At 38.7% G+C, this 15,448-nt stretch overlaps 1 protein-coding gene across 3 annotated transcripts in view; it reads left to right on the plus strand.

The window, feature by feature from the left end:
* APOO (apolipoprotein O) overlaps nucleotides 1-11,842 on the plus strand; it is a 31,967-nt gene extending 20,125 nt beyond the window's left edge. For all 3 annotated transcript variants that reach the window (XM_048045973.2, XM_013183955.3, XM_013183958.2), the window contains exons 8-9: nucleotides 8,616-8,711; nucleotides 11,520-11,842. In XM_048045973.2, coding sequence (XP_047901930.1) covers nucleotides 8,616-8,684 — 69 coding nt within the window. In that variant the 3' untranslated portion in view covers nucleotides 8,685-8,711; nucleotides 11,520-11,842. The remainder of the gene's footprint in view (nucleotides 1-8,615; nucleotides 8,712-11,519) is intronic.
* The last annotated feature ends 3,606 nt before the right edge of the window (nucleotides 11,843-15,448 follow it).

A 15,448-nucleotide genomic window follows, 5' to 3' on the forward strand; every position in this document is an offset into this window, starting at 1 on the left:
GTCAATTTATTAGTTAGAACAGAAAATAAAGATGAATGTTATTGTACAAGTTGCTTTTTTTTAGTCTGATATTACTATTTTGTGTTATGATAAAAAGTAATGTGTCAGACTGCTGCCTTGCTTTAGAGGTTCCTGCATCTGATGACAGAGCAAATGCTAATGTAATAGCTTTGTAGTCAAGAATTTGGCAAGCACTGAAGTTTCTCTAAAACAGCATTTTTGAATTAACATTGGTAATACAGCTAAGTGAATGTCTTGCATGGTTATTTTTAGTTTTAGAATGGAGCAGCTCTCCTTATTCCCTCTACAGAGCAGCTTTCCCTAGTCCTCCTGCAAAGCGTCAGTGATATGATAAGATTTCTTGCCTTTTTGAATGCTAAATTGATACTTTGCCTGTAGAGGTGGTCAAACATCATATACAACAGCAGTGAATTAAACAAACCTAAAATCCTTCATCTATGATTGTTTACTTCTATAAAATGCTACGTGTTGTGACTCGATACTAATGTCTAGTAGAGCAGAATGCAGTGCCATAATTATGCTAGAGCAACTATTCATAAATACTGTGGGGAAAAAAATAAATAAGATTCTATTTTGCTGCTTCTAATGAATTATGAATTTCACATTCTACAAAATACTAGCAAGTTTCAATATTAATGCAATATGATTGGTTAATGATACTTGCTGAAGATTAGCATTGACTTGTGAAGACATGTTTTAATGAACGTTAAAAATGAACTTGCTTTAATGAACATTATACTATATAATGTCTAGGTCATAATTTATAACTTGTCTGAAGCTTCTGCAGTTAATTATCTTAATGATGTTTTGGTTTTTTATCTGCTAGACATTTCCATTATCCCACAGGAACAAGCTGTCTCAGTAGTTGTACCTCTCTGATACAGATAAGCAAACTGACTTCTAAGAAATATATGTAGATGGCTCAGTGAATTGGAGTGTACGAGGCTGAAGAATTGTGTGTGTTGATAAAATATATTTGAGGGAGAGCCGATAAGGTTTTCAGGGATTTTTTTAAGTGAAGAAGTAAAAATTCAGAAATATAACATAAAGCTTCAGTGGTTTTAAATCCACTGCGAGACTTGCTACGTATTTAATTCCTGATTTCTAAGCAAAAAGCTTGTTCTAAGCTTCTTCTGTTGATACAAATTGCTGCCTTAGCAGCAGACTGCTTCCCATCTCTTATTTTAGTTGTTTAAGGCAGCAAAGCAGAAGTAAAAGGTGGTTTGAAAACAACTTTGAACCAGCAGAAAACCTTGGTGTTTCATTGTGGACCTCATGATTGAGCCCTAGCTCAGAACTTTTAACAGCTCATCCTAGGTTGACAATGGTGTATGGCTTTAATGGTGGTGTTCTGGGTTGCTGGAAACCAGAAGTCCTGTCTGACCAGAACAAGGTGTTTGCAACCCACAGAGGTGTAAGAAACAAGAAGGGTAGCCACCGAGGGGGAGACGCTTTGGGGAGGCAATTGCACTTGAGGTTGCAGGGATGGAACCGAGTTCCCTGGGTGGGTCTAAGTGTGGGAATAGTTCCAAACAAACAGGATGGGGGAAATGTTCACATGTCCTATCAGTTGCTGAATCTTATGAGAATGGTCACCAGTTGAATACTGGTGGAGACTTTCATCAGGGGATACTCGCCCTGTATTGTCCTCTAGGCATTTGAGTAAATGTACTTGTGTAATTTTGTGAATAAACAAAGGTTATTTAATCATCCTGTACCTTTCGTAAAACCTAGGCTGTCAAAAAATGTCTCCAAAAAATAAGCAACATTAAAATATTAAAATATTTCAGAAAGATAAACAGACAGCATCAATAAGGTTTAGCTGAGCTTTTTATTTTATTGTGTCCTAGGCTTTCAAAAGGAAACACATGATTGTTATTGGAAGGCGAAAACTTTTGAAGCTTTTATCTTACTATAAGGTTTATTCAAGCACTTGCTACTTCAGCAGAAAAACAAAGGGCATGTGAAATTGGAGAGACCACTAAGTAAACACAGCTCTTTCTCTTCCTCCTTGCAGAATCTTTAAATCACACCCTTTAGATGCCAAAATGTTATTTGGACAAAAAATTGAAATGCCATTGAACAGTTTCCTTCTAAAGTTCATCTAACCAATCAGATGTTACTGTTAACTATTGACAGTTAACTTGGTGAATTAGGCAAGATTAAAAAAAAAAAAAAAAGTGACTGAAGTGAAGAAGCAATATGAATTGGGTGAAATTTCCTGCATTTCAGGAGTTCAGTGATCGCTTACCACTGAAGTATGCAGCCTCTTTTTTTTTTTTTTTTTTTTTTAGTCCTCTGAAGTTGTTAAAGAGAGGCTTTTGTCTCTGTGACTTCTAGAGAAGCCAAACAGCAGTTCGGAAGTCTCTGGAGTGAAAAGTATTTCTGATGGGAGAAGTCTGCTGTGAAATTTCCTTTGGTCTGAGTTTATGAAACAGTATAAAGTATGTGGCTGAGAAGGTGTTTTGGTTTTGTGGGGGAAGGGAGAGGGAGATTTTGCTTGTTTGTTTGTTTTATTAAAGACCGTGCAGTGCTGTTCTACCAGGATGTGGTCAGTCACACTTAATAATGAAAGCCTCTCCTTTTTTTTGTATGTACAAGCCCCAGCGTGCCACTACAGTGAGAGAGGAAGTCTACCCAAGAAAAACATTTTCAGTCTATCTCTAATGCTGTGTTACACTAGTGCAAAAAAGTACTTCCTGTTCATATAGCTGATAAGATTCAGCTCATCAGCATCAACTATTCCAGCAAGAGGATTTTTGTTATTGCGTTTTTATTGAAGCTTTTACTGGCATAGAAATGCCAAGGAAGAAAAATATATACTTCTAACTCTCATGTACTAAAGTTGGCAAAGCTTTCTGGGATAGGTTGTAGGACTTCTGCCCTAATTTGACAGCCTGGTGAAAGAATCATGTTGGTTTGGTATATTTGTTCCTTATTGCCATAGTAGGCACCTAGATTTCTTAACTAGAAAGGCAAATACAAACGTTACTCTTGAGTTGTTATGGCAGTTGTAACCCAGCTCGTGAAACCACGCCAGAGCAAAAGATGTTATTTTTTGGTTTTGTGTCATCTGCTCTAGCATTTTCCTGTTGCTACACAAAGGATCCCTGCAAATAGTCAAACAATATATGGGTGGCTCTTCTTGGCTTGTGATAATTTGTTACGCTGCTCATAATTTGTTTGATAGTCATAGGTACCACAGCTGCAAATAACTTCATGTTTGTGCAGCAGTAGGTCATTAAAATAGATGCAGTACGTTAATTTTCTGAAGGTTTTATGAGGCAAAAAGCTATGCCAAACTGAGGTCATCATCAACTCAAATCTAAGTTCTGCCAAGAAAGATGAATTCCAGGATCTTCTGCTGCAACATTTTGAAACACTGGCTGGAGCCCCTCCATACGGCAAGTCAGTCTGTAAAGTTGTGAATACACTATTTACAGTATAGATGTCTAGTATTCTGAAGGCAGCTCGTTGTAGGAAGTAGTTGTCAGGATGAAAGTTCTCTGGTAAAACTATGCAGGTATCATAAGTGACAATCTGTGTCCACATTTTTTATTTACAGAAGGATGAGATCTTTTCCTAATAAGGGATGGCAGGAGTAGTTATTTAGCTTCTGTATACATTACCTTGATGTAAAGTGGACAACTTTACTACTTCTTCCTCCCAAAAGAGAAGATGGTATAAGAAATGTAACCAGCTTGTTGATAGGCCAGGTGTATTTTAAGGGTTTTATCTTCTGAAAATTTTTTGCTTACCTGAGTCATATTTACACACAAGAAATAATTCCACAAAAATCAGTGGAATTACTGTTAAAATTTATATTGCCAGGTTGTGAGTCTTCAGGAAAAGTGATAGTGAAGTGGAAGATACGTCCTTTGAACCTTGTTTATCCTAGTTTGCAAAATTTGTAAAGCATCATATCTATGCCTTTGAACAGTTTTTAAGCATGATGTCTAGTGTTTGAAACCCTTTTGAGTAGTCTTAGGCAGCATCAAACTTTCATTACAGGGGTTTTGCAATTATGAAGGCTCATACCCTGCAGTGGCTTCAGCTAGTTTGTGTGAATAACTGTTCCCTCTGCCCAATAACGTCATGCAAGATCTTTCTCTACTCTTCTTTTCTTCTACCTTTGCCTTATAGTGCTAGCTGAACTGTTAAGCCAGAGAATTGCAGCTTCTTTTTTTCCCCCCGCACGATCTCTTTTTAATTCTTGCTGCGTTTCTCAGCTTTAATACCTGCTGTTAGGTCAGAGGGCTGGACTGACCATAGCAGCTGGAAGATTTTTGTGCAGCAGCATAACTTTAAGGACTGTAGTTTTATGTATAACAGATTATAATTTGTTTACAGAAAAGTGCTTCGGCATCAGTATTTCAGAGCAGCGGTTTAATACAGATGACTTGTTTGTTTGTCAGTCAGCTCATTTGATGATTACTGTTGTGAAATGCAGCCTTCCTGCCCTTCCTCTTCTGCCTCTGGTCTCTATACTTCTGTCATTTGTACTGTACTGTAGGGTTGTCAGCTCTTGTACTACAGTGGTTTCATCTTCAAGTGACAAAGGCTTGTGTTCTGATACCAACTCGCTTAGACCCAGGTTTTGCTCCAGCCAGTGAGCTAAAACATACTGAAACACATCGAAAAAGCATTCTCTTCGGTCAGCTCTGTCTTTTCTTTACACTAATCAGTGTTTTGCTGTATTTTCAGCTATTTTGGATTCTTCCTCTTGCCGTGACACTGAATCAGGCACCCATTGTTTTTACCAAAGTGGCAGAACAGCGCTAGAGCTCTAAAAACATCCCCTTTTTTCAGTCCCTGTTCATTTCTTTGCGTGCTCTTCCCCACTTTCTTCCAATGAGTAATAAGATCTTGCAGAAGACTGCTTCTTACTGTATTTCTTCCTTTGTTGCCTGTCACGTGGTTGTTTAAACAACTTCAGAAAAAAAAAGAAACTCTTACAGCTTATTGTTTGGTTTTCATTCCTGATCTGTTGGTAGAAACCATCTGTGATTTACCAATACTCTCTGCGTATACATAACGTAAGTACTTATGTAGGTATGTATGTACACACGCTTAGTTAAGCACAGCTGTTTGGGTATTTTATTAAGTGTCTGCTGGTGACAGAGTGCTTCCAAGTGCAAAGACTGCTCGGCCTCGGTGGGCTTGTTTCCTGTACTTGCCTTAAGGAAATGATGAAAGTGGAAGTTGTGGTGTCGGCGTCTTGACTGGGTAGCTTTACTGTGAACAGCATAAACTGTGATCATAGCAGACCTAAATTGTCTTTTTAGTATCTTTTAAAATACAACACGAGTGGCTGATATATATAGATAGATAGATAAACAGCAAAAGTTTGGTCATCTGATCTAAATGATAAACATCTACTGTGGACAGAAAATGGTGTCACGCACATTCGCTTTTGGTACTAAGAACAACAACAGAGTAAAACTTGTAAAAGTTATTACCTGTTAGTTTGGGCGGTGATGAATTTAAGTGTTAAAGAGGTGGGAAAGGAAGAATCCACCCTACATAAAGTTGTGCTTTTCAGAGCAACTTAAAACACGGTAATATTTTTAAAGTGTTCCATATTTCTAAGAGAGTAAATTTCAGCCTCAACTAAAATTACAAAACTGAGAACATGTTGTCTTTGATTGACTAGGAGAGGATGAATAAGGTTAAACAGTGATGTTATCTTTATTCTAAGCAGTACATTGCAAACAAAAGAGACAGAAGAAAGGGTAAATTATTAATCTGTGAGCCTGAATGCTTTGTTTTTTCTTTTGTAACTGTTGTTCTTTTCTGGTGGCCAGACTCTACCTTTAAAGAGTTTTCCATAAACATAAGAGACACGTATGCCTCTCCTTAGGGTTATAATTTCTGTGGTTAGGTGCCGCTGTAAAGGGGCCCAGCCATCTGCTTGCTCCCGTTCAGAGGGAGCAACAGAAACTGACTTTTGCATCAGAGTAGGCTGTAATGTAAGGAGAAAGTCTAATTAAAAAAACAACCAAAAATGCTGGCTAAGTTCCTTTTGGACTGTTTTTTTCATATGTAAGTAAAATTGGATAGAAATAATTTTTTTTTTGAAGTTTGTTTAAAGTTTAGGTCTCGATCCGTGTCTGTTAGACACAGTGAGCTAAGCTGACATTTTTTTTTAATCACTTACGTATTAAAGCTTTATAAAGAGCGTTGTGTACAGTCCCCTTAATTCCAGTATTATCTTGGATTTCAAATAATGATTTTTTCTTAATCCTGTGGAATCCCAGCGCCTTGAAGACTTTATGAATGTGTTACGGAGATTTGTTACCAGTCACCGTTGAGCTGAAGCTCGCAGTTGCGTAAGAATGCAAAACGTTTCCACTCCTGCTGCGGGGTACGGCTCTGACGCGTGAACTCTGTCCACCCAGATGCGTTACCAAGTGGCTGTGTTCCGGCAGAAAGTAGAAGGACTGTGTCTTGAATACGTGCCTGCTTCTGACGATGAGAATGCCACGGGGGAGGCGGTCTTTCGGGTCGTTGATCTAGGCACGTTTTTTGCTTCTGATTTGTTTTGGGTGTGACTTGAGGACTTTGACACTTTGTTAAATTAGGTGTGTTCGCTTCCCTTGCCACCTCAAAGGACTTCTTTTTCTGGCTACCCATATTACTGCTTTATCAGTCTCGCTCACTCTGTGTTGATGTAGTGGGCACGTACAGCAGATGGAGTTAAAAGACCTTCTTAATTGCTAATTGAGCAGATGAGTTTGTGTGTGAGCAGCGGGCTGATTTGAGCCCAGAACTCAGGCTGATGGATCAGCAAAGACAAGCCCTGTGATGAGACCTACCAGTCTCACAAATACTAAGGAACTGAGCAAAACCCCTGTTTTCCCACAGGTTTTATTGCTAGTTGTCTTGGTCTGTTTTTTTTTTATTTGTTTGTTTGTTTGTTTTTAGGATGAAATACTTTACCTGGGTGGTGGTAATTTTTTTTTTTCCACAAGTCAAGACAAGCAAGTGGAAGAACACAGAGCCCCTCTGTGAACAGCATATTTTTAGTTCTTTTGTTCAGAATTGAGTAATCCCTGAGATGAGGCATCATGAGTCAGATTGTTCATTGTGAGTTGTAAAATGTCGTAATTTGTAAGTTCCTGTACTGGGAGGATTATGGAGTAGGTCATTACTTTGAAATGGGTGTGCTTCATGGATATGATTTCATTTGCTATGAAATATCCAGGATAGTGATCAAAAGAATTATTTTTTTAAGAAGGGGTTAGCTATTTAAGATCTTGCTAGACATATTTTGAATAAGAACTTCAAGAATTATCTCCATAATTGAATCTTGGTGTATTGGATCCATATATACAGCACAGCATATACTGGTCTCGTGTGTGTGTGTGTGTGTGTGTGTATATATATATATATACATATACATATATACATATATATATACATATACATATATATGTGTATATATATATATATATACACACACACACACCATATGACCATAAATATATATAGTCTCATAGACTCAGTGCCTTTACCATAGTGCTTAATGTGTACTGGAGTGTAATTTCAAACCATCCTGTAATTTTTTTTTTGTTTTCCAATCTCTTCTGGATTCTTTTGGTATATTTTCCATCACATTTATTTAAGGCATATTGGTAAAAATCTGTTTTTTAGAATAAAAAGAAAGCACAAAGTTCATGTTTCGAACGTAAGAATAATTGAGGTTGGGTGCAACCTTCAGTCATTTCATCCATCCCCATGTTCAAAGCAGAGCCAGCTTTGAAGACAGATGTGGTGGCTCAGGTCGTGTCCGATCAAATCTCCAAGGGTGGAGATTCACCAGCCTCTCTGGGTGACCTGCTCCTGTGTGTAATCAGTGCAGTGATATTTTTTTTTCCTTATATCTAGCAGAAATTTGCCATACTACAACTGTGTTCTGCTGTGAACCTCTGAGAAGAGCCTGGCTCTTCCAAATATGCAAATACTCATTAAGTAAGGGTGGGTAGCAATTAGATTCCCCCTTTGTCTGGTCTTCTCCAGTCTGAACAGACCCAGGTCTCTGTCCTGTATGTCATGTGCTTCAGTCCCCTAGCCGTGTGTGTGGCCCTTTAAGTATTTTCTTTATTGATATCTATTTAAAACCATAACGAAGAGAGTGTTCGTTATAGCATACTTGGCAAATAGATAGACCAGATGCTCTAACAAGCCTCTCTTCATTCTTTGATTTCTATAATTTATTTCAGAGAAAGTGTAAGGACAGTCTTTCAAAGGATATGTGCTGAAAGCGGCCTATTGTATAAATCCACACAGAATTCAAAGAATGCAAAATAGCAACCACTCTGTGGGAATTCATCCTCTCTTATTAATGCAGGCAAAAAATGAGTCAATTAAAGCGTTTCTGTTGAACTACTTGTTCTTTCAAATCCTTTAATTGCTGAGCTAACTACAGGAAGACTAAAATCCTAGAAACAGTTTGAGAGATCATTTTTGGGGTATATCATAATGAATTAGCCTCATCAACCACTTGATTTTGCAAGAAGTTTTTGTTTCATCTTTTTAAAAGGTCTGCTGTTGTAGCAAAAATACTAATCACGGATTGTTTTTGCCGCCTCAAGGGTGATGCAGAGGGTGACAAGCCCCAGGACATCCATGCTGCTTCAAATGAAGAGCGAGCCCCGAAGTAGAACACCAAATCACTTGCCATCAAACAGGTAAAGGCTAAAGACTGGTAATAGTATATAGCTGCAGCAGCAAAATAACCTGGAAAAGCTGAACATTAGGTTTGACTTGTAGTTATCTTCTTCATATTGATGAAATGGGGAAGAGAGGTAACAATTTCTATTTTGTTTTTATTAAACTTCACATTTGTCCAGAATATGCATTCTTCTTAACAGTGCTTAAGTTAAATTATCTAAATTCTTCTTCTTTAGAGTATAGAAAGTAAATGTAAATGTGTCCTCGATGGGTTATGAATTCTTTTAACAAGGCCTTTTTAATACATGTTAGTTTGTTTTTTTTTTCTTCTCTTCCCATTTCTGCCTCCTGTACCAAAACCAAAAATCTCTTCGCCTTCTTCGTCACGGCTGTGCAGGTGTGAAGGAGGGGAGAGGAACCTCTTCCCTGCTCTTACATTTTCACTAAAGTTTTGTCAATGTCAGGGTACAGCCACATTTTACAGCTTGTAACAGTCCATGATGTGCCTGACCTTTTGTGTTGATGCGCCTCACTAATGAGACATGCTTCATCAGTTGGGAACTAGTGATGGAGGAAAAGGGGTAGCATTTCCCAGTTCTCTGAGCTACAAACTAGAGCTGAGACTCCAGTTCTGGTCTGACTTTGCTACTGAGTTGCTTTCTAAACTCATGCAAGTCCTGTGATAGCTAAGGAAAATAAGAAAACAAAACAAAACTCTTCTAGCTTCTAAAAGTAGTTCTAATTCGTAGGACAAAAATAGCTGTGTGTCTGAGGCTTGTCACAAACAGTAATGTAATTGGACAACATTTAGGACAAAACATCAGATTGTTATCTTCTCAGAGAACAAACGTTAAGGATATCTTTTCTGAACATGTTTTGTAGTTGCTTGTTTTTGTCCTGTATTACTTTCATGTTATGCTAAGAATTATTTTTCATCAGAAAATGATTCTAGCATTGTAGAGACTTCATTATTTTTTGTTCAGTGTTCCATTTACCAGTAAAATTACTTTTTCCCTAACTGACAACTGTGTAAATAGAGTCCAAATTTAGAAAACTGCACCAATTTTTTCTTCCATGCGTCACCACCAGTCACAAATGTTATGCAGATGTGATGAAGTGCAGACATCTGCTGAGCAGCAGCGTTCTACCATTACACAGCCAGCTTTAACAATAAAACTAGTTTCTAATGTTGTTTCCATTCATGTATTTTCAATTGCTATAGCTAGTTCTCATAAGGGCAAAGGTATTTGAGTGGCTGATTTACTGAGTACCTTAGTTTTTCCTTCAGATGTAGGAATTAGTTTTCCTTCAGAATGTGAAGTCTCTAAATACGTTTTGCTAGTATTTTATACAATAGCCACATAAAATAAAAATACATGAAAATAGGAAGAACAGTCTTGTTTTGAGTAAAGATATTCAGGAAAACCAAGTGGGAGGAAAGCTGCTCTGAAGCTTACTAAAATATTGTGCTGATGGTGAGTTAGGGTAGAGCTACTAAATAATTAAAAAGCCAGGAAAATTAAACTTTTCTTTATTTATGTGGGACACTGTACAAATACCGAGGTTCAGTACAAACAGAAACCCATAAATAGCTTTTATTTTCTTTCAGCATTTCTTACCGCAGGAACATAAATTTTGAGGAATGCTTTTTAGTGGCTGCTGTCTCAGATGCTCTATTGTCTTTCTTTTTAAAGAGTTAAGATTACTCAGATGTTTAAAGTATCTGGATGCTGCTGATTTTGAAATCTACTTGCTTTGCCTCATGTTGTTTCTGGAGGAGATACATAAACAAAACCACTAGATTTTTGACCTAGAGCAACCAGATGGTGAAAGTTCAATTCAGTATCAATTTCCATCTGTTCTGTGGGGGTGGCAATTTGTTCCTTCTGCTTGAAATCAAACCTAGTTATTTAACTCCATACGCAAGTCCAGATGTTTTGCTGGATTTGAGTGATCCCAAAGGTTGGGCCACTGCTGTGATCTTTGAAAAGACGTGTTTGTTTATTCTGCATGAGATCAGTCATGAAAGTCTCACTGTATTTTAAACCGTTGTCAATGCTCCTAGTTGAATCTGGTTACTAAAATAAACACAATCGCACTTTCCTCATAAGGATTTGCCCCAGCGTGGTTCCTTGAATTGTGAATTGTCAGCCAAGCACAAAATCGGCTTTTCTTGGAAGCAGTAACGTATTTCTCCGTTCCAAAAAACAGGAGCATTGCACCTCCTTTAGTGCATGTTTGTAGTTAATAATTATATGCAAACTACAGCTCAAGCTACATCCCTTCATAGGAGAAGCAAGGTTTAATTTTACCCAGCTGTTGTACTGAAGAGTTTCATGAAAGTGACACAAGCTTGTGTTTTTCCATGGCATATGTCACTTTCACCCTGTTCAGGTTTTTTTATCTAATTCCATTTGTTCCCATTGAATTACCCTAGATTTATACCAGAGAAAGTGAGATTAAAAAAATGCACTTGGTGGGAATTAAAAAGAATTCCATCTGAGAAAGTTGATTTATTACAAAAGACTCCAGTTGGGGTTTTGTTGCTGTGAAGTGTTCTTTCTCTTTTCTATTTCTATACAGCTCAACTACAGGAATCAAGTTCTCTAGAGCAGACAGTGATGTACTGTCAATAATATGAATATTGAAATCTCTGTACTAGAATTAAATCTGTACTGAGTGTTCCTGAAATAGGTTTTGATCAACCTACAATATCAAAGCAAAAAGTTGTAGTTGCACTTATGGAAAGAAAAGGCCTATGATACCATAATTCTGCTTTCTCTCTCCCTTTCCCCCTTACCTGTCCCTTTTTTTTTATTATTTAGGTGAACAAAAATACAGATGTAAGCAACAATTTCCCAAGAAAAAGAGGAAAACCATCTGAATCCATTTTGATTTTGAATGTGACTAATCTGCCTTCCCTCTCAGGAAAGATTGAGAGTGTGCTGCTTGGGCTTCTGGAATGGAACCTGTGAAAGGACATTACATTTGGGTCAGTCTCGATACCCAAATCCTCAGTTCTGCGGTGGGACTCAAGTTTGCCATGCTTGTCCCATTGCAGGAACAGCACTGCAAGTAGCAAGTCTCAAAATTCTTCGGTCTTGTTATTATTTATATGTAAAATAAAAATCCAGTTGCATAAACCGGTCATGATTTCTTTTCCTCTTCCCATCTTCTTTAAAGTCATGTGTGTGACCTTTATACAGTGTATGAAAGGTTCTTGAGATGTTGTTGACAATGCCTGTATTTTTAACAGTGAGGAAAAGCTTAAAATAGCATGATGTTTTGGTTAATGTTAGCTAATAGAATTACGAATGAGAACAATTACAATGAATCTTGTGTTTTGTCTGAGTCTCCCCCTCCTTTCTATACAAATCTTCTGCCTCATCAGTGCCAGTGGAGGTATATAATGAAGCATCTGTGAGCTCCTGTCTAGCAGATGGATGGGAATGGAGCTGTTAACGTTTGTCCTTGTTTTTGCTTGAATGCACAGCTCGATGGGAATCAGAACGTGGCAGTGGTGGGAACCAGCTATAGAATAACTTGGCTGTTTCCTCATTCCTGGCTAGGGGAGGGGAGAAAAAGCGAGGCGAAGGGAAATATAAAAGGATTTCCAGCATTTTGAAATCTTTGCACAATAAAGCCCTTTCATCATTTGTTGCTATTTCCACTAATCTGTCTTGGTGATGCTTCAGAAGATACTGTAATCCAGGTTAATTGTGCTGCTTCACAAGTTACTGTAATCCAAGTAGCTCAGAGCTCCTGGAGCTCTGTTGGTGAGCCTTAAATGTTCCTAAATCAATCATTAGTGAACACGAGGAAAGTGGGAAGGTTGGAACTTAGACGAGTGCCTGTACGATACATAGGTTATCTAAAAGGAACAGGCAAGAAAATACAAAGTAAATAGGATTTAAAACATTTGCAAACATCTTTGTTGTTACTTGGTTGGGTATTCTGGCTGGGCATATTCCACAAACTTGTAGAGAAAAACAAACAAATCTTGGCAATGCAAATACGTGGGCATTATGAAACAGGCAGGTTCTTTAATACCAACATAAGGCATGTAGTCGCCTCAAGCAGAAAAGTAGCATCTCGCAGCATGTTCGGTGCTTGTTATTGTGAATCCTTCAGGCTGGGAAAGACGGGATGTTGATTTAGCAGAGGGAGCTGAAGTCTTGCTTGAATTTGCTGGTGTAGTTTCAAAGAGGCTTGGGAGGATCAAAGTAGTGTTTTTGTCAGTAGTGGAAATGAACCTGGGCAAACATCAGTTGAGCTATAACTGCTGTTACACCACTCTCGCAATACAAGCGTAGATTTCTTTCTTCCCTTAAAGACAGTCCTTCCCTTATGCATTCTCATACCCTAAAGAAAATGATTACCATTGGGTTAGGAATACAAATTTAGATACCTGTGTTTTGTTCAGTAATATTCAGCATATGCCACATTGGCATTTAAGAAGATAATTATGTGGTAATTCGGGTGTTTTGACCCCCCTAGACTCCACTAACATGTGCTTTCTCCTCATTCTCCTTCTGATGCAGTTATTGTCTGTTTTGGTTCTCTGCTGCCTGTGAGAGCAAAATGAAAGTCGTTGTGTCATCTGCTGCATTAACTAATGCTCACTCAAACAGAACAGCTTTTAATCTGTATATACGAGTGTGTGGGTGTGCTTAAAAAATCCTGGGTTAACTCAGAATCACTTGAATCAAATGCTTTTCATTTGATCATATCTTTCTTCGTCTTGGCTATTTATGCTGCTGCTTAAAAATGTCCCAGAACAATAGACTGCAAAGTGGAATGCTTTTATCTAGCAGGAAGTGACTGGCTTCAACCACCTGCAAACGCAGATGACAGGCGGGTGGTTCCAAAATGTGGTCGAGATAGCCTTAACTGAAATCATTCCTTTATGTCTTCTAGCTACAGTTTTTTGTGCAAGTACGGAAAAATAATGTTTCGTGCTGCTGAGAGTGCAAGAGATTGTAAACATCCAACTCACTTGGCACAAGCCTTCCTAACGAGGAGCAGTTGGCCGCTGTTCATACAAATGTATGTATATATGTATGCATACACAGATGCTGGGGACTGTTTTTATGTTTTATATGTGTGTTATCTTTTGCCAGGCTTTGCCTGTGGGTATTACAACATAAGCTGAAAACAGTATATTCCCCACCCAAGTTTCACATCAGCAGTTTGGTCAACCTTTTACCCTAAGCCTGTCAACTTGGTAACCGAGTCTGTGCAAATGTGGAAACTCCTCTCTATACCCTTGGTGGCAGTGTCAGCAGATATGCTGAGGACAGGTTGCAATGCTGTCTCAGAAACACAGTCTTTAACCTCTGGATTATGTAAAAATCTTAGAACTGGAGATCATCGGGTTAGCTGATGCAGCCCTTGTGCTGAGACAGAGTTTCCTATAGAAAGTTTCATATTTGAGTAAAAGAGGACAAAGTAGCCTCTCCTTTTGCCAGAAATAGCATCACCAACATCAAATAATCATGCTAGGCCAGGGAAATGTGGACAATCTTGCAACCTTGAATAAGAACACAGTACTTTGGCACAAGTGTTCATTGTAAAAATCAGACAATGTTCTAACTTCAGGAAGCTCTGGACAGACCTAGTAGCGAAGGTGTTAGCTGAAGTACTTTGGAGCCTTCCTCACTGCACCTGTCACCATTGCAAAGAACTATAATTCTGCAGTGCAAGAAAGAGCAAGACTGGCACAGAGGGAGTTATTTCAGAGCTGGAGAAAAGAACACCTTGGGAGTTGAAGATGCTTGCTACAGCTCTGCTCATTAGTCCTGGCAGAAAAATCCATGTGAGCACATTTACCTCAGAACAGATATAAGCCCCTTCTGTGTTCATTTTTTTTTTTACTGTTCTTTCCATACCTTCCCACAAACTCTACACTCCTTGTGAAGCCAGTTTTGTCATAATAAACTGCTACTGACAGATTGCATTTCAGCTCTTCAGGCTTGCCAGAGAAGCCTACATAACCTCCCACAGGCCTTCCCGGGTGCAGCATCTCAAAGCAGGAAAGAGGTTAGCTCTTGCATCTGGATAGCCTGGCTACTGGCTAGGTCAGCACCACGGTGCAATGTTTCTGACAGGTCCAAAAGCTTCTTGTTTACAAGGAAAACCTTGGATAGTAACATCATAAGTACAAAGCAGAAAAGGTTTTAGCAGAAAAGAGATGCCCCTGTAACAACATCCTGTCCTTCTGAGTCCGGGCCGCCAGCTGATTCTGGTATTTCTTGTCGGTGTATTGTTTTTAAGGTGACTGGAGCTGACAGCTTTCTCAGGGTCTCTCTGGAAGCAGTGTTGGTGTATCAGTGCAATTGTATTGTTCTCTGCCATTCATTCCTTTCCAGCAAAGTTCATTATTGGCAATCTCTGGATAAAGACCAGAGTCTGATCTGGACTTTTATCCCAAGGTTTATGGATTCCACCAGAGTGCTGCTCTTACTACCACATTTTCACCTGGTGTTACTGGTAGCTGCTACATTGGGGTTGAAAGCTGGAGAAATCAAAGGTGGGCTCAGGATATCTCACAGCTGGTTAGCAGTGTGCTTCCTCTGAAAATGGCTTTCCCGGGTGGGAGACAGAGCTACAGGGTCTGCACCAGACTAAGCTGTCAGGCTCTCTTGACTTCTGCTGGCCTTGTTCACGTACATTTAAAGGTTTACATCTACCCACAACCAAAGCCAGTTGGTCTTGTGAACCATATCCAGCTGTGGCAGGAAAGTGGGATGTGATG

This window comes from Anser cygnoides, chromosome 1 (genome assembly GCF_040182565.1).
Source record: "Anser cygnoides isolate HZ-2024a breed goose chromosome 1, Taihu_goose_T2T_genome, whole genome shotgun sequence".
NCBI classification, from domain to species: domain Eukaryota; kingdom Metazoa; phylum Chordata; class Aves; order Anseriformes; family Anatidae; genus Anser; species Anser cygnoides.